The sequence below is a fragment of the Rana temporaria genome, chromosome 3 (assembly GCF_905171775.1).
Source record: "Rana temporaria chromosome 3, aRanTem1.1, whole genome shotgun sequence".
NCBI lineage: Eukaryota > Metazoa > Chordata > Amphibia > Anura > Ranidae > Rana > Rana temporaria.
Genome location: NC_053491.1, coordinates 18,931,625 through 18,952,047, shown reverse-complemented (window position 1 = coordinate 18,952,047; position 20,423 = coordinate 18,931,625). Strand labels below are relative to the sequence as shown.

General features: G+C 49.8%; 1 protein-coding gene across 2 annotated transcripts in view; it reads right to left on the bottom strand.

The window, feature by feature from the left end:
* Positions 1 to 20,423, bottom strand: part of ADAMTS17 (ADAM metallopeptidase with thrombospondin type 1 motif 17) — a 449,726-nt gene that overhangs the window by 70,843 nt on the left and 358,460 nt on the right. For both annotated transcript variants that reach the window (XM_040342328.1, XM_040342327.1), the window contains one exon: positions 16,711 to 16,868. In XM_040342328.1, coding sequence (XP_040198262.1) covers positions 16,711 to 16,868 — 158 coding nt within the window. The remainder of the gene's footprint in view (positions 1 to 16,710; positions 16,869 to 20,423) is intronic.

The window sequence follows — 20,423 nt, the reverse complement described above, 5'->3', positions numbered from 1 at the left end:
GCCCCCTTTGCAAAGCTGAGACCTGCCAGTGTCATGGATTGTTCTCAATCATCGTCTGGGAAGACCAGGTGATGTCAATCTCAAAGGTTTTAAATGCCCAGACTCATCTGACCTTGCCCCAACAATCAGCACCATGGGTTCTTCTAAGCAGTTGTCTAGAAAACTGAAAGTGAAAATAGTTGTCGCTCACAAAGCTGGAGAAGGCTATAAGAAGATAGCAAAGCGTTTTCAGATGTCAATATCCTCTGTTCGGAATGTAATTAAGAAATGTCAGTCATCAGGAACAGTGGAAGTTAAAGCAAGATCTGGAAGACCAAGAAAAATATCAGACAGAACAGCTCGCAGGATTGTGAGAAAAGCAATTCAAAACCCACGTTTGACTGCACGATCCCTCCAGAAAGATTTGGCAGACACTGGAGTTGTGGTACACTATTCCACTATAAAGAGATACTTGTACAAATATGGTCTTCATGGAAGAGCCATCAGAAGAAAACCTCTTCTACGTCCTCACCACAAAAATCAGCGTTTGAACTTTACAAATGAACATATAGACAAGCCTGATGCATTTTGGAAACAAGTTCTGTGGACCGATGAGGTTAAAATAGAACTTTTTGGCCGGAATGAGCAAAGGTACGTTTGGAGAAGAAAGGGCACAGAATTTAATGAAAAGAACCTCTGTCCAACTGTGAAGCATGGGGGTGGATCAATCATGCATTGGGGTTGTATTGCAGCCAGTGGCACAGGGAACATTTCACGAGTAGAAGGAAAAATGGATTCAATAAAATTTCAGCAAATTTTGGATGGTAACTTGATGCCATCTGTGAAAAAGCTGAAGTTAAAGAGAGGATGGCTTCTACAAATGGATAATGATCCTAAACACACCTCAAAATCCACGGGGGATTACATCAAGAGGCGTAAACTGAAGGTTTTGCCATGGCCTTCACAATCTCTTGACCTCAACATAATTGAAAATCTATGGATAGACCTTAAAAGAGCAGTGCGTGACAAACAGCCCAGAAATCTCAAAGAACTGGAAGACTTTTGTAAAGAAGAATGGGCAAAGATACCTCAAACAAGAATGGAAAGACTCTTGGCTGGCTACAAAAAGCGTTTACAAGCTGCGATACTTGCCAAAGGGGGCAGTACAAGATATTAACTCTGCAGGGTGCCCAAACTTTTGCAGACGCCATTTTCTTGTTTTCTGTAATTTTGAAAGTGTAAATGATGGAAATAAAATCTAACTTTTTTGACATATAAGAATGTCTAATCTGTAATTTGATGCCTTTTGGAGATTTTTCCATCTTTCCTTGGCTTTGTTATGCACATTAATACAAATTTTTACCTGGGGTGCCAAAACTTTCGATCCCCACTGTACATAGTTAAAATAATGAAAAAACAAAAGCTATGGGTAGTAAAAACCACATGCCAAAACCACCAGCCGAACCGGACATACAGTATCTTACAAAAGTGAGTACACCCCTCACATTTTGGTAAATATTTTATCTTTTCATGTGACAACACTGAAGAAATTACACTTTGCTACAATGTAACATAGCGAATGTACAGCTTGTATAAAAGTGTACATTTGCTGTAAGTAATATGGTTCCCGGGCAGGGTGCTTCAGTATTCTTGGTGTGTAGCGTAATGCAAAATTAAGCATCACCCCCAATGCCAAGCGGTATATACCACTTTATAAATCAGAGGGACAATCCAAAGAATATCAACGCATTTGTGGGTCCAATTCAGCTGCTGCCAAGGCCTGTGCTTGCAATCACACTGGAAAAACAACATTAAAAAAGGTCAAGTTGGGGCGTGGCTTGGACATGGCCGAGTGAGGAGGCACATCTCCAGAGCTCCTCACATCTCGCTGCTCATTAAGCCTGATCCGGCGGATTCTCCCCTTCCACGCGGTCCACAACGGCATGTCCAGGTACCGAAGGGCTTCCTCCAGAAATATAGCCCCTGCACATCTCAGCACCGGCACCATAGACTCGTATTTCGGCGGCGGAGCACAGCCACGTGGCGGGACATCTAAAATGGCGGCCGGGAAAGGCAGAGGGACGGACGCTGCAGTGAAGACCTCAGTTAAGCCTCCAACACAGCCGCAACCCGAAGGGTCCCCCGCACAGCCGCAGCCAGGAGGGTCCCCCGCACAGCCGCAGCCAGGAGGGTCCCCCGCACAGCCGCAGCCAGGAGGGTCCCCCGCACAGCCGCAGCCAGGAGGGTCCCCCGCACAGCCGCAGCCAGGAGGGTCCCCCGCACAGCGGCAGCCAGGAGGGTCCCCCGCACAGCGGCAGCCAGGAGGGTCCCCGCAGTCGCAGTCCGGAGGAACCCCCACACAGCCGCAGCCGGGAGGGTTCTCCGCACCGCCGCAGCCAGGAGTGAGTGAGTGAGTGAGTGAAAAACTTATATAGCGCTACACATGCGAACTGAATCGCCTCTGGGCGCTTGTTTGAGCACTTCTCCCTTGAGCTCAGAAGAAGTGGGTTTTGATCTTTCTCCTAAAGGCCAAATGGTTCTCCTCCAACCGAATGGAGGTTGGTAAAGTGTTCCAAAGTCGCGGGCCTTGGACAGCGAATCTTCTTTCTCCTTTGGACTTGTATCTGGTTTTGGGGATGTGGAGTAAATTTTGGTTGGAGGATCGCAGAACGCGATTGGGGTTGTAGGTTTTTATTTTTTCGCATAAGTATCGGGGGGCATTTCCCCAAATACATTTATGCGTTAGACAGAGTGCTTTGAAAGTGATTCTGTCTTTCAGTGGCAGCCAGTGAAGGCTTCTCAGTGATGGGGAGATTGATTCCCATGGTTTTTTCCCAGTCACAAGTCGCGCGGCCGTATTCTGAACGACCTGCAGGCGCGTGATTTGGTACTTTGGGAGTCCGAGGTAAAGGGCATTTGCATAGTCCAGTCTGGAGTTAACAATTGTTCCCACCACGACTGCTATGTCTTCTTTAGGAATAAATGGAATAAGTCTGCGTAGTAGGCGTAGCAGATGGTGCGATCCGCTGACTACTGACCCTATTTGTGCGTCCATTGTCATGTGGGTGTCGAAGATGACTCCGAGACTTTTGACTTTGGTACTAGGGGCGATGATTTTTCCCAGAATGGGCGGAGGTATCCAGGTTGTTGCTAGTTGATTCTTCCGATTGGCGTGAAACAGGAGAAGCTCTGTTTTCGAACCGTTGAGTTTAAGATAACTCTGTGTCATCCAGTTCTCAATCAAAGAGAGACATGTCTCTAGATTGAGATGATGATCCTTTTTGTTGCAAATGCGAAAATACAATTGTGTGTCATCCGCATAAGAGTGGTAGAGCAGCTTTTGGCTGCTGATGATTTCAAAAAGAGGGCGGAGATAGATATTAAACAGCACCGGCGACAGCGGGGATCCTTGAGGGACTCCGCATGATACCGTGCGTTTTTTGGAGGTGAACGGTCCCAGTTTCACCACTTGTGATCGGTTTTCCAAAAAGGAGGAGAACCAGGATAAGTCACATTCCGTAACTTTGGCTACTTTGGGTCTCCCATCCAGACACCGTCACTGGTAAGAGGTGATACCCCCCCCCCCCCCCCCGAATCCCCAGGCTCTTCGGCTTCCTGTGGCCTGGGCTCTGACATGTCTGAACTGGTGGGGGACGGAGATTTGAGGCAGCACATTTACTAGAGAGGACCTGGATCGCTTTGCCATGAGAATGGAAAAGGCCTTCAAGCAGGATATAGAGCAGCTGAAAACTGACACTACTCAGCTTGGCAACAGGTTAGAGACTTTGGAGCAGACTGTGGAGGAGGCCCTGCCTGTTTTAACTCAGCTTAGAGACAAGTGTGCACCTCAGGATCACCACATAGAAGCTCTAATCTCACAACTTGATGATTATGAGAACCGCAGCCGCAGGTCCAATATACGCATACGGGGGTTACCAGAGGCAACAGGCCAAAGATATCGTTCCCACATTGCAAGGCATATTTAAGGAGCTATCAGGCCTCCCCCTAATGAGAATGTGGAGATCGATGGAGCCCATCGGGCTCTCAGACCCCCACCACTGGAAGCAGACAACCCGCGTGAAATAATTTGCAAGCTCCATCGCTATACGGTCAAAGATCAGATTATGCAACTTATGCGCAAACGCCCCTTTTTTTACTTTGATGGAGCCCGCTTGTTCTTTTACCAGGACTTGTCACACCGCAACCTGATGCAGCGCAGGGCGTTATCCCCCCTGCTGGAATCTCTACACTCAGCGGGCATCACCTATAGGTGGGGGTTCCCCTTCTGTCTCCATCCTGACAGAGACGGCAAATCTGCCATCTTACGCAACAAAGATGACCTCCCGCGATTCTTGTCGCAATTGAAGATGGAACCTGTTTCCGGACTAGAGACTGCTTACGGATATTCCAAGGCTGCAAGCACCCCAACCCTGGCAGCAGGTTCGATTACAACGGAACTCAATAATTTAAGCAATACTAATAAAATAACCTTATTAGCTAGATTCAGAAAGATTTACGCCGGTGTATCAGTAGATACGCCGACGTAACTCTGAATCTGCGCCGTCGTAAGTTTAAGTGTATTCTCAAACTGAGATACACTTAAACCTAGCCAAGATACGACAGCCTGCTCCGTCGTATCTTAGGGTGCAAAATTTAGGCTGGCCGCTAGGTGGCGCTTCCGTTGAGTTCGGCGTAGAATATGTAAATGCCTAGATACGCCGATTCACGAACGTACGTGCGCCCGTCACAGTAAAGATACGCCGTTTACGTAAGGCGTTTTCCGGCGTAAAGTTATTTAATCAAATAGTTTGCGCAAGTCGTCCGTGAATAGGGCTGGACGTAATTTACGTTCATGTCGAAACCAATACGTCCTTGCGGCGTACTTTGGAGCAATGCACACTGGGATATGTACACGGACTGCGCATGCGCCGTTCGTAAAAAACCTCAATCACGTCGGGTCACCCTCCATTAGCATAAAACACGCCCCCTCATCCTCATTTGAATTAGGCGCGCTTACGCCGGCCCCATTTACGCTACTCCGCCGTAAGTTAGGAGGCAAGTACTTTGTGAATACAGTACTTGCCTCTCTGACTTAAGGCGGCGTGACATAAATACGATACGCTACGCCGCCTTAAAGATGCGGCGCCCTACTTGAATCTGGCTATATGAGTTCAGTGCTATTTTTCCCATTTTCCTCAACTAAGCCTGAGTTTTTAAAAGTCTATCTTAGTCTTGCCCATACACCCACAATGGTATATGAGCAGGGCCGGATTTGCTCTCCCTGCTGCCCCAAGGCCAGGTTCCGCAATGCACACCCTCCCCACCAACCGATCTACCCTCCCTCCCCAAATCAATGGAGAATGGCAACCGGATGGCAGGGGCGGCACGGTTAGTTCAAATATTTTTTTTATTTTTATTTATTTGTAGCTTGTCGCTTACTTATTTTTTTTTTGTATAATTTTCTTATTATTTTTCTTATTCTTTACTTTTTAATTAATTTTTTATTTTATTAATTTAATTATTATTTCTTATTATTTTTTTTTATCAATTTTTTTCACTTTTTTGCTATCATAGAGGAGAAAACAATTTCCTGTGTGATAGCAATTGGAGGTGACAGGTTCTCTTTATTGACCCTGTCACCTCCAAAACAGGAGTCCTAGCACTGTGTTAGAACTCCTGTCACAGCTGAGATGGGAAGAGCACAGCTCTCCCCTCTCACTGTGTACATCGGCAGCAGAAACAGGAGACAGACTCGGTGGCCGGGGGGAGGATGGAGTTCCGAAGACAGAGCCAGCAGAGAGAGGTATGTGGGGTGGGGAGGGGAGGACGGACGGGAGCACACATTTTATAAGTGATTTCGGCGACATCGCCGCAATCACTTGTTAACGAGCGAGCGGATTCCCCCATAACTTACCGCCCTTAACTGTATGTTACGGGCGTCGGAGGAATCCATGCCACTGCCGCCCTGCCACCCCAAGGCCTGGCCTCAGTGGCCTTGTGGGAAATCCGGGCCTGTATATGAGACTGATCTTCATATTAATGGGACTAATAAGGCGGCTAGGGAAGAATCAGGGCATGGGCACAAACCCTACTCACAAGGAAAGCCAAAATTGGTACACCGATTCAATTGTTTATCTCTGTAATCTACCAACTATGTATATCTGACCCCTTACGGTATTATTTACTTCCTATAAAAATGACGCCAACCAGAAGTTGCTTGACCCCTTCTCAGACCGGGCGTCCCTTTATACTGGCTTTGACAGGTACCCGCTCCCGCTTTCGGCTCAGTTTGCCACGGCGAACCAAGTCTGAATTTCAGCCCCTCCTACTTCTCCCGCAGCCTTGTGGGACACTTTACAGGTCCCAAAAGACTGCGGCCTATTCACAAAGCGCAGCGCGCTTCACGCAATGCATCACTGCCGGTTTCCTTTACCTAACATTCCAGCACCCGACAGCCAACTGAAGAATCCGCTCGGGTGAGGACACTGCTGGACCCCTGGACAGGTACGTGTTGTAATATTAAAAGTCAGCAGCTACGGTATTTGTAGCTGCTGACTTAATTTTCGGGGGGGGAGCCTGAAACTCCGCTTTAAGTTTAAACAAAGTTTATGAGCTCACAAAAGGTTGTGGACTTATGATTTCGATAATACTTGGTAGCCAGAGTGCGGAAAAGCCATTTGTATCGGTTGACTTTTGTTGCCATAAGCAAACAGAGCCCTGAAATCCATTTACTTCTAAGGATTTTCCTTGTCAATGCAACTCCTTAACAGGCAGTTTTGGATGATGCTTTGTTCCGATGCGGGCGGCTAATTGTTTTCTGATGCCGCCGACAATGACCGCTTTAGAGCTTCAGGCGCTTTTCAAAGTACCGTGCCTTGCTCTGCGTTGTTTGAACAGCAGCCCTCTATTCACAGCCTCCTCCCCCCCTTTCAGTCCTCGCTTTGATTATGTTTTCGCAGCCCGGCCATTTCCTATGTGAGGTGCTGTTGGGTGTCATTTCCCTCCCCGAGTGTTTGTCAGTTCATGGAAAGACTCTTTGAACTGCTATGCAGGCTGAAAGTATCAGAGAGCTTTGTCTGCGCTGGGATAGACGCCCAGAAAAACAAAGCACCAGAATAGTTCAGACTATGATATTCATCATGTGAGAATTTGGAACCATCAGCAAAAGGATTGTGGTGTTCATGCAAGACGACGTTCGCTGAATATTGGGTCACCTGCTTGTAGGCTGCAAGTTCTGGTGGTAAAAACAAAACAAAAAAAACACTCATCTGGTGCTGCTACTTTAACCACTTGCCTACCGGGCAATTGCGTGGTCATGCAACACTGTACTCATATGAAATTGTTAATATTTTTTGGAGAGCTTCCTTGTGATGGTATTTAATCGCTACAATTATTTTTTTTTGCTACCCCCCCCAAAAAAAAAAAATGAGAACATTTTGAAAAAAAAAAAAAAAAGGTTTCGTTCTGGTGTAGATTTTAAGGGGAACTCCACCCCAAATAAAAAAAAAATGGCGTGGAGTTCCCCCAAAAATCCACACCAGACCCTTATCCGAGCACGTTAACCTGGCAAACCGCAGAAAAGAGGGGGGGACAGAGTGCGGCCTCTCCTGAACCGCACCAGGCCACATGCCCTCAACATGGGGAGGATGTCCCCATGTTGATGGGGACAAGGGCCTCATCCCCACAACCCTTGCCCGGTGGTTGTAGGGGTCTGCGGGCGGGGGGCTTATCAGAATCTGGAAGACCCCTTTAACAAAGGGGACCCCCAGATCCTGCCCCCCCCCTATGTGAATTGGTAATGGGGTACACTGTACCTCTACCATTTCACGAAGGAAGTGTAAATAGTTTAAAAATCTGGGGGTCCCCTTTGTTAAAAAGGTCTTCCAGATTCTGATAAGCCCCCCGCCCGCAGACCCCCACAACCACCGGGCAAGGGTTGTGGGGATGAGGCCCTTGTCCCCATCAACATGGGGACATCCTCCCCATGTTGAGGGCATGTGGCCTGGTGCGGTTCAGGAGAGGGGGGGGGCGCACTCTGTGCCCCCCTCCTTTCTGCGGCCGGCCAGGTTAACGTGCTCGGATAAGGGTCTGGTGTGGATTTTTGGGGGAACTCCACACTATTTTTTTTTTTTATTTGGGGTGGAGTTCCCCTTAAAATCCACACCAGACCTGAAGAGTCTGGTATGGATATTTGGGGGGAACCCCACGTCATTTTTTTTTTAAATTGATGGCGGGGTTCCCCTTAATATCCATATCAGACCTGAAGGGCCTGTTAATGGAATTTGGGGGGACCCCCACGCTTTTTTTTTTTTTTTAAATTTTTATGAATGAATCATCTCTGAATTGCCAGAGCCGACAATTCATTATAGCCGCAAAGCCGGTTTTAAATGCCTTTTTTTCTTTCAGAAATTACACTTTGTGCAGGGACAGTTCTATGTACGGGAAACATGCGCTATTTCACATGCTGACTTTACACCGCCCCTAGGTACGAAATTTAAAGTAATATTACACTTTTATTGTTTCACTTTTAGCATTATTAAATTCACTGCTCCTGAAAAAACGTCAGTTTTTAAAACTTTTTTTTGCATTGATACATGTTTCCTGGGACAGGACCCAGGTCCCCAAACACTTTTTAGGACAATAAATTGCATATTAGCCTTTAAAATTAACACTTTAGATTTCAAATGTTCGAGTCCCATAGACTTTAACGGGGTTCTAAAGTTCACACGAACATTTGGTGTGTTCGCAAGTTCTGGTGCGAACCGAACAGGGGGGTGTTCAGCTCATCCTTACTAGTGAGGTGACCCGCTGCTTTGACAGCAGTGTTTTTCTCCAGCTCCCAGCCATTGCCCAAGGCAAGCACAGGCAAGAGAAATGCAGACAGAGAGGAGGCTCGCTTCCCTGTGCATTCTTCTTGCCGGTGTTAAGATCGCTAGCTGTGGTCAGGCAGATATGGACCGAGGCGGGGGACACCCTGTCTTGACATCACAGCTAGCCTTATATTGCACCCCCCCCCCCCAAAAAAATAAACTCTTCCATCCAAAGTGGAGACACCATAAGCTAGAAGATGTGTTACTGGCTGGGTCACCCGGTAAAACTAAAGAAAAAAAACAAGAAATGCGGCCAACACTTTTAAGGACTGGTAAGCTGCAAAATACTTTGAACGAATATTCTCTGTAAATCAGTCCTGCAGTATGCTTAAAGTGGTTGTAAACCCTTCCATATACCCAGTGGGGTGACAACCCTCCTACATAAGTTGTACCTATTTATCTTCAGCCCTTTCTCCTCCACAGCCTCCTAAAGCACACATTCTACACCACATATCTGAGCTCCAGAAGACAGGGGGTGGGGGTCAGATGTGACACAATGCACAGCATAGAGCAGAGAGCCAATTGTATTTTTAAGACCTGGGTGGAGGGAAAAGACACACCCTACTCTACACAGTCTCAAACATCCACTTTAACCGCTTAAAGCGGAGTTCCACCCTATTTTTCAACTTATCAGCATTCGTTTTAACACTGCCCCTTTAAATACATTTGGGATGTCTTTTTTTTTTCTTTTAAATACTCACGTTTTTATCTTTGAGTGTCTTATTCCCCCGCCGCGGCGGAATGCCCCCCCCCCGCCGCATCCAGCGCTGCTATGCCTCCTGGGATATGTGTGTCTTCAATCCCAGGAGGCTGGCCTCAACATCGCAGCCGTTGTTATACATCTCGGGGGGCGGGAGAGAGGGAGGGCAGTGCCGCCCATAGAGGTGGTGTCCTTCCTCTTCTCCCTCTCCAACTCCTGCCCCGTCCTAGCACCGCCCCCGTCCGTCCGTCACCGCCGCCCCCCCGCCGTCTGTCTCCGGTGCAGGGAGATACAGATCTTTAGACAGACAGAGCGGATCTCACTCTGTCTGATAGATCTGTATGTGTGAGCACCGAGCATAGTACAGCCCCGCCTCCCTGTACAGCCCCGCCTCCCTGTACATTGCAACATCGCTCTGCACTGTGTGTTACAATTCTAGTGCAGGGAGGCGGGGCTGTACTATGATCACTGTACTCACATACAGATCTACACAGACCGAGATCCGCTCTGTATGCCTGATCATCTGTACCTCTCCCCACTCTGCACTGGGCACTAACTGTCACCGCACTGATGGGCACTAACGGTCACCGCACTGATGGGCACTAACGGTCACCGCACTGATGGGCACTAACTGTCACCGCACTGATGGGCACTAACGGTCACCGCACTGATGGGCACTAACGGTCACCGCACTGATGGGCACTAACGGTCACCGCACTGATGGGCACTAACGGTCACCGCACTGATGGGCACTAACTGTCACCGCACTGATGGGCACTAACTGTCACCGCACTGATGGGCACTAACGGTCACCGCACTGATGGGCACTAACGGTCACCGCACTGATGGGCACTAACGGTCACCGCACTGATGGGCACTAACGGTCACCGCACTGATGGGCACTAACTGTCACCGCACTGATGGGCACTAACTGTCACCGCACTGATGGGCACTAACTGTCACCGCACTGATGGGCACTAACTGTCACCGCACTGATGGGCACTAACTGTCACCGCACTGATGGGCACTAACTGTCACCGCACTGATGGGCACTAACTGTCACCGCACTGATGGGCACTAACTGTCACCGCACTGATGGGCACTAACTGTCACCGCACTGATGGGCACTAACGGTCACCGCACTGATGGGCACTAACGGTCACCGCACTGATGGGCACTAACGGTCACCGCACTGATGGGCACTAACGGTCACCGCACTGATGGGCACTAACGGTCACCGCACTGATGGGCACTAACGGTCACCGCACTGATGGGCACTAACTGTCACCGCACTGATGGGCACTAACGGTCACCGCACTGATGGGCACTAACGGTCACCGCACTGATGGGCACTAACGGTCACCGCACTGATGGGCACTAACTGTCACCGCACTGATGGGCACTAACTGTCACCGCACTGATGGGCACTAACTGTCACCGCACTGATGGGCACTAACTGTCACCGCACTGATGGGCACTAACTGTCACCGCACTGATGGGCACTAACGGTCACCGCACTGATGGGCACTAACTGTCACCGCACTGATGGGCACTAACTGTCACCGCACTGATGGGCACTAACGGTCACCGCACTGATGGGCACTAACGGTCACCGCACTGATGGGCACTAACGGTCACCGCACTGATGGGCACTAACGGTCACCGCACTGATGGGCACTAACTGTCACCGCACTGATGGGCACTAACTGTCACCGCACTGATGGGCACTAACTGTCACCGCACTGATGGGCACTAACGGTCACCGCACTGATGGGCACTAACTGTCACCGCACTGATGGGCACTAACTGTCACCGCACTGATGGGCACTAACTGTCACCGCACTGATGGGCACTAACGGTCACCGCACTGATGGGCACTAACGGTCACCGCACTGATGGGCACTAACGGTCATCGCACTGATGGGCACTAACGGTCACCGCACTGATGGGCACTAACGGTCACCGCACTGATGGGCACTAACGGTCACCGCACTGATGGGCACTAACGGTCACCGCACTGATGGGCACTAATGGTCACCGCACTGATGGGCACTAACGGTCACCGCACTGATGGGCACTAACGGTCACCGCACTGATGGGCACTAACGGTCACCGCACTGATGGGCACTAACGGTCACCGCACTGATGGGCACTAACGGTCACCGCACTGATGGGCACTAACGGTCACCGCACTGATGGGCACTAACTGTCACCGCACTGATGGGCACTAACTGTCACCGCACTGATGGGCACTAACTGTCACCGCACTGATGGGCACTAACTGTCACCGCACTGATGGGCACTAACGGTCACCGCACTGATGGGCACTAACGGTCACCGCACTGATGGGCACTAACGGTCACCGCACTGATGGGCACTAACTGTCACCGCACTGATGGGCACTAACTGTCACCGCACTGATGGGCACTAACGGTCACCGCACTGATGGGCACTAACGGTCACCGCACTGATGGGCACTAACTGTCACCGCACTGATGGGCACTAACGGTCACCGCACTGATGGGCACTAACTGTCACCGCACTGATGGGCACTAACTGTCACCGCACTGATGGGCACTAACTGTCACCGCACTGATGGGCACTAACTGTCACCGCACTGATGGGCACTAACTGTCACCGCACTGATGGGCACTAACTGTCACCGCACTGATGGGCACTAACTGTCACCGCACTGATGGGCACTAACGGTCACCGCACTGATGGGCACTAACGGTCACCGCACTGATGGGCACTAACGGTCACCGCACTGATGGGCACTAACTGTCACCGCACTGATGGGCACTAACTGTCACCGCACTGATGGGCACTAACTGTCACCGCACTGATGGGCACTAATGTCACCGCACTGATGGGCACTAATTGTCACCGCACTGATGGGCACTAATGTCACCGCACTGATGGGCACTAATGGTCACCGCACTGATGGGCACTAATGGTCACCGCACTGATGGGCACTTATGTCACCGCACTGATGGGCACTAATGTTGTCACCGCACTGATGGGCACTAATAATGTTGTCACCGCACTGATATAAGGCACTGGTGCCACTGCACAGATAATAAACTGGTGTCACCGCACTAATGGGCACTGATAATGCACTGGTGGGCACTGACATTTGGGTCTGGTTGTGGTTCTGGGGCCGATGCGGGGTGTTGTGCCGGGGATGATGCGGTGGGCAATGTTATGGTGGCAATGTGCTGTGCTGGGGGAAGAAGGAAGCAGGAGGAACTCAGCACAGGGATGGTGGGAACCCCTCATAATGGGGCACAGCGGGTGTACAGACCCAGGAACTCCGCACAGGGATGGTGGGAACCCCTCATAATGGGCACAGCGGGTGTACAGACCCAGGAACTCGGCACAGGGATGGTGGGAACCCCTCATAATGGGCACAGCGGGTGTACAGACCCAGGAACTCGGCACAGGGATGGTGGGAACCCCTCATAATGGGCACAGCGGGTGTACAGACCCAGGAACTCGGCACAGGGATGGTGGGAACCCCTCATAATGGGCACAGCGGGGGGTACAGACCCGGGAACTCAGCACAGGGATGGTGGGAACCCCTCATAATGGGGCACAGCGGGTGTACAGACCCAGGAACTCCGCACAGGGATGGTGGGAACCCCTCATAATGGGCACAGCGGGGGGTACAGACCCGGGAACTCAGCACAGGGATGGTGGGAACCCCTCATAATGGGGCACAGCGGGGGTACAGACCCAGGAACTCCGCACAGGGATGGTGGGAACCCCTCATAATGGGCACAGCGGGTGTACAGACCCGGGAACTCCGCACAGGGATGGTGGGAACCCCTCATAATGGGCACAGCGGGGGGTACAGACCCGGGAACTCAGCACAGGGATGGTGGGAACCCCTCATAATGGGGCACAGCGGGGGTACAGACCCGGGAACTCAGCACAGGGATGGTGGGAACCCCTCATAATGGGCACAGCGGGTGTACAGACCCGGGAACTCAGCACAGGGATGGTGGGAACCCCTCATAATGGGCACAGCGGGGGGTACAGACCCGGGAACTCAGCGCAGGGATGGTGGGAACCCCTCATAATGGGCACAGCGGGTGTACAGACCCAGGAACTCAGCACAGGGATGGTGGGAACCCCTCATAATGGGGCACAGCGGGTGTACAGACCCAGGAACTCAGCGCAGGGATGGTGGGAACCCCTCATAATGGGCACAGCGGGGGGTACAGACCCGGGAACTCAGCGCAGGGATGGTGGGAACCCCTCATAATGGGCACAGCGGGTGTACAGACCCGGGAACTCAGCACAGGGATGGTGGGAACCCCTCATAATGGGCACAGCGGGTGTACAGACCCGGGAACTCAGCGCAGGGATGGTGGGAACCCCTCATAATGGGCACAGCGGGGGGTACAGACCCGGGAACTCAGCGCAGGGATGGTGGGAACCCCTCATAATGGGCACAGCGGGTGTACAGACTCGGGAACTCAGCGCAGGGATGGTGGGAACCCCTCATAATGGGCACAGCGGGGGGTACAGACCCGGGAACTCAGCGCAGGGATGGTGGGAACCCCTCATAATGGGCACAGCGGGGGGTACAGACCCGGGAACTCAGCACAGGGATGGTGGGAACCCCTCATAATGGGCACAGCGGGGGGTACAGACCCGGGAACTCAGCGCAGGGATGGTGGGAACCCCTCATAATGGGCACAGCGGGTGTACAGACTCGGGAACTCAGCGCAGGGATGGTGGGAACCCCTCATAATGGGCACAGCGGGGGGTACAGACCCGGGAACTCAGCGCAGGGATGGTGGGAACCCCTCATAATGGGCACAGCGGGGGGTACAGACCCGGGAACTCAGCACAGGGATGGTGGGAACCCCTCATAATGGGCACAGCGGGGGGTACAGACCCGGGAACTCAGCGCAGGGATGGTGGGAACCCCTCATAATGGGGCACAGCGGGTGTACAGACCCGGGAACTCAGTGCAGGGATGGTGGGAACCCCTCATGAAGGGTTCCCACCATCCCTGTTCTGTGCTGACTTCCTGTGGCTGTACTCCTGCTGTGCCCATTATGAGCGTACGAATCCGAATTGAGTTTCGGGCACAAAATACGAAATAACGGCTAATAATGCGAAACGGAACTAAACAAAATGAATTTATTGACAGTGCACATGTCTGGCATATGTATACACACCACATATATAACAAGAGATATATATCATCTTGTTATGTAGATATATCTGCACAGGAACAAATTATTTCGTATATTTACTGGTTCCTGGAAGGAGGAGGGGGGGGGGGGGGGGGGGGGGGAGAGGTTTGCATAGATAAGGTGGGGTAACTTCCTCTGACACTCCCGTTGCTATTGAAACCTGATCTGAAACCATTACACTGCTTGTACAACACTGAGCATGTGCGAGGCTGAAATCCAGGAAGTCATACAGTCTGGCTTCATGATGCCCACACTTAAGATGGCCCCAGTCAATTTCTGTTTTATAAAGTGTCTAAATGCTGTAACAACCTAACAAAACGGACCTTAGTTTACAGACTAACTTTACTAGAATACATTAAGCTTGTGTATTACAGGGGTATTCATATTTAAAAAGTTTTTATTTTTAAAATTGTGGCCGGAACTCCGCTTTAAGGACCGGCTCCTGCACATATACGTCGGCAGAATGGCACGGCTGGGCACAAGCAGGTACGTCCTTTTTAACTGCTCAGCCATGGGTGCGCGCCCGCGACCCGGTCCGAAGCTCCGCGACCGCGGGACCCGCGATCGGTCCCCGGAGCTGAAGAACGGGGAGAGCTGTGTGTAAACACAGCTTCCCCGTTCTTCACTGTGGTGCCGTCATCGATCGTGTGTTCCCTTTTATAGGGAAACACAATCGATGACGTCACACCTACAGCCACACCCCCCTACAGTTAGAAACACAAAAGAGGTCACACTTAACCCCTTCAGCGCCCCCTTGTGGTTAACTCCCAAACTGCATTTGTCATTTTCACAGTAAACAATGCATTTCTATTACATTTTTTGCTGTGAAAATGACAATGGTCCCAAAAATGTGTCAAAATTGTCCGATGTGTCCGCCATAATGTCGCAGTCACGAAAAAAATCGCTGATCACCGCCATTAGTAGTAAAAAAAAAAATTATTAATAAAAACGCAATAAAACTATCCCCTATTTTGTAAACGCTATAAATGTTGCGCAAACCAATCGATAAACGCTTATTGCGATTTTTATTTATCAGAAATAGGTAGAAGAATACGTATCGGCCTAAACTGAGGACATTTTTTTTTAATATACTTTTGGGGGATAATTATTATAGAAAAAAGTAAAAAATATTGATTTTTTTTCTAAATTGTCGCTCTATTTTTGTTTATAGCGCAAAAAATAAAAACCGCAGAGGTGATCAAATACCACCAAAAGAAAGCTCTATTTGTGGGGGAAAAAAAGGACGCCAATTTTGTTTGGGAGCCACGTTGCACGACCGCGCAATTGTCAGTTTTTTTTTTTGTTTTTTGTACTCGAGAGAGGAGCCGGACTGCAGGAGTTGGGAGTAGGCAGGCCTCCCCCAGAGGCAATCTGCCACCTTTCTCCATGCCCCGGGTGGCAATGGCGGGTGCGTGAGGGGGTCCTCCCACACAGCCCGCCCTACCTGCTCCGCTTTGAAGCCCAACGGGGCAGAGGGACTCCCTATAAGGGAGTGAGAGGATTAGCCCGCTCAACCAGCCCCATTAGTCCTTCACCTCTCTTTTTAGAGACCGCGTGGTCAAAGTGCGTGCATGTTAACCCAATTTCGAGTGCGTGCAAGTGTGGTGGTTTTTGTGGGAGGGGGGTGGGCGTACTAAGCGCAGGCTTACCTTGCAAAGCACACCCACCGGGAGCCGGGCTGAGACCACCAAACTTAATTCACATGTAGCCGAGACCGGGATCCGAACCCCTAGCTGCAGAGGTGAATGGCTTGTCGGCGCAGTGCCAATCGCGTTGAGCCACCGCAGCTCCCGCAATTGTCAGTTAAAGCGACGCAGTGCCGAATCGCAAAAAACTGGCCAGGTCCTTTAGCTGCCAAAAAGGTCCGGGTCTTAAGTGGTTAAGCGCATGTTTTAGCTGCTGCCTATACACCTGCAAGAAGCAAAAAAGAAGGTCAATGTTAATATGTTACCATTAGGTGGAGGGGTGTTTTGGTGGGTCCCTTGGCAGACATCTTTTCCCAGAGTCCCCGTCGTACATATCGAATGGTGGTTCCTGCAATGTGAAACTCTCCAGGCAGTTCAATTTTCCAGTCACTGTTGATGGACTTCTTAATGGAATCTTTCAGAGCTGAACAAGTTATGCATAAAAAAAAAACAAAAAAAACACATCGTCAGTTGCCAGCCCGACCAGTCCTGATTTTGGGGCAGAGCAGGCCAACGCCCATTTTGTTTAGGGCAGTGGCCAATATTTTCCATGGTTTAGTGCGACGATAACAATTTCTGCTCTATACGAATCTCCCCCGACTTCCCTGCGCCTATTTTTCATTAATTCGCTCTGCCCGTCGTTCCACAATGTTCTCTCTCGTATTCCCACATTCTCCTTTCTCATTTTGCAGTTTTTTCCACAGAGTCGCTGCCAAATCCTCAACCTTTTCTCTGCTACCTATAACCCCCCGTGGGCTGCTAACCCCCCATCCAAGAGCTGAAATGGCTACAAAGTAAGGTTGTTCCGATACCACTTTTTTAGGACTGACTACAAGTACCGATACTTTTTTTTATGTACTCGCCCATACCGAATACCGATACTTTTTTTAAATGTGTCCCCAAATGCAGCCATGTCCCCCACATATTCCAGCCATGTCCCCCACATAATGCAGCCATGTCCCCCACATAATGCAGCCATGTCCCCCACATAATGCAGCCATGTCCCCCACATAATGCAGCCATGTCCCCCCCATAATGCAGCCATGTCCCCCCCATAATGCAGCCATGTCCCCCCCATAATGCAGCCATGTCCCCCCCATAATGCAGCCATGTCCCCCCCATAATGCAGCCATGTCCCCCACATATTCCAGCCATGTCCCCCACATAATGCAGCCATGTCCCCCACATAATGCAGCCATGTCCCCCACATAATGCAGCCATGTCCCCCACATAATGCAGCCATGTCCCCCACATATTACAGCCATGTCCCCCACATATTACAGCCATGTCCCCCACATATTACAGCCATGTCCCCCACATATTACAGCCATGTCCCCCACATATTCCAGCCATGTCCCCCACATATTCCAGCCATGTCCCCCACATATTCCAGCCATGTCCCCCACATATTCCAGCCATGTCCCCCACATATTCCAGCCATGTCCCCCACATAATGCAGCCATGTCCCCCACATAATCCAGCCATGTCCCCCACATAATCCAGCCATGTCCCCCACATAATGCAGCCATGTCCCCCACATATTGCAGCCATGTCCCCCACATAATGCAGCCATGTCCTACATACCTTGATGATGCCGCACGTGCCGCCGTTAATCAGCGTGCGGGGAACATTACAGCTTTCGTTTGAATAGCTGTATCCCCGCCGCGTATAGACACTCCCCCTTGCGCGGGATTGGACGGATGATCTGTCCAATCCCGCACAAGGGGTAGTGTCTATAAGCGGCGGGGATACAGCTATTCAAACGAAAGCTGTAATGTTTCCCGCACGCTGATTAACGGCGGCGGCGGGGAACAAGTATTCTATTTCAGTATCGGGGGTATTTGCGGGAGTACAAGTACTCCCGCAAATACTCGGTATCGGTCCCGATACCGATACTGGTATCGGTATCGGGACAACCCTACTACAAAGCATCAAATTACTTTCTTATATCCTCGTCTTGTTCCTCAGCAAACATTCTATTTTCCTTGGCTTCTGCAGGTACAGGAGTCCGTGAGCCGATGGTTGGCGGTGCCCGCCGCACACATGTTGGCGTGGGATGCGATATTATGATTTAAGGGACTTTTTTCCCTTCTTCATCAGAAAAAAAAAAAACTAGAAAGTGTCTTTATGTTATGAATGTGGGTCAGTTCTCACTTGCTCGGCATACAACACATTCTTTTAATATTCAAAACACACGCTGGCTGTAAAGGTTAAACTTGGCTTCTGCTGCCTGGAAGGGGAGGCCGATCTGTTCTCTCAAGTTACATGGATGACTTTTTTGGAGTTCTAAGTAAACAAAAGACAAACTCCTCGGTTTTCGGGATTTGTGATGGAAGTGAGCACATGGAAATACGCCGGTTTTCAGAAAGCAATGCTGAATTCCGTCAACATTTGGCTTCCCTTAACTTAAAGGGGTTGTAAAGGTTTGTTTTTTATTTTCTAAATAGTTTCCTTTAAGAGCCGGTTCACACTGGGGCGGCACGACTTCGGGGGCGACTCGGCAAGGCGTTCTGAAGACGATTTCAGAGGCGACGTGCGAAATGACTTCTGTATAGAAGTCAATGCAAGTCGCCCCGAGTCGCCCCCAAAGTCGTACAGGAACCTTTTTCTAAGTCGGAGCGACTTGCGTCGCTCCTATTAGAACGGTTCTTTTAAATAGAATGGGACGCGACTTGTCAGGCGGCTGAGTCGCCTGACGAGTTGCTCCAGTGTGAACCGGCTCTAACCACTTAAGACCCGGACCATTATGCAGGTTATGGACCTGGCCCCTTTTTGCGATTCGTCACTGCGTCGCTTTAACTGACAATTGCGCGGTCGTGCGACGTGGCTCCCAAACAAAATAGGCGTCCTTTTTTCCCCACAAATAGATTTTTCTTTTGGTGGTATTTGATCACCTCTGCGTTTTTTTTTTTTGCGCTATAAACAAAAATAGAGCGACAATTTTGAAAAAAATTCTATATTTTTTACTTTTTGCTATAATAAATATCCCCCAAAAACATATATAACATTTTTTTTTCCTCAGTTTAGGCCGATACGTATTCTTCTACCTATTTTTGGTAAAAAAAAAAATCGCAATAAGCGTTTATCGGTTGGTTTGCGCAAAATTTATAGTGTTTACAAAATAGGGGATAGTTTTATTGCATTTTTATTTTTTTTATTTTTTTTACTACTAATGGCGGCGATCATCGATTTTTTTCGTGACATTATGGCGGACACTTCGGACAATTTTGACACATTTTTGGGACCATTGTCATTTTCACAGCAAAAAATGCATTTAAATTGCATTCTTTATTGTGAAAATGACAGTTGCAGTTTGGGAGTTAACCACGGGGGGCGCTGTAGGATTTAGTGTTCACTTAGTGTGTGTTAACAACTGTAGGGGGGTGTGGCTGTAGGTCTGACGTCATCGATCGAGTCTCCCTATATAAGGGATGACTCGATCGATGCAGCGCCATAGTGAAGCACGGGGAAGCCGTGTATACATACGGCTCTCCCCGTTCTTCAGCTCCGGGGAGCGATCGCGACGGAGCGGCTATAAACAAATAGCCACGCCGTCGTCCCGGATCGCTCCCCGAGGGAACCAGACCGCCGCGTGTAGCGACCCCCGACCCACGTCTAGGCAGGGACTTACAGGTACGCCAATTCTGCTGACGTATATGTACATGCGGCGGTCGGGAAGTGGTTAAAAGCCAGCAGCTACACTTTTTGTAGCTGCTGACTTTTAATAAACATACCAAATTACTGGAACACCCCTTTAAAAGGGGTTGTACAGGTTTGTTTTTTATTTTCTAAATCGTTTCCTTTAACCACTTAAGCCCCGAGCCTGTTTTTCAGATTCAGCGTTTACAAGACTAAAACAGTTTTTTTTGCTAGAAAATTACTTAAACTCCCCCAAACATATATATTTTTTTTCTAACGGCCTAGAGAATAAAATGGCGGTCATTGCAATACTTTTTGTTACACCGTGTTTGCGCAACGG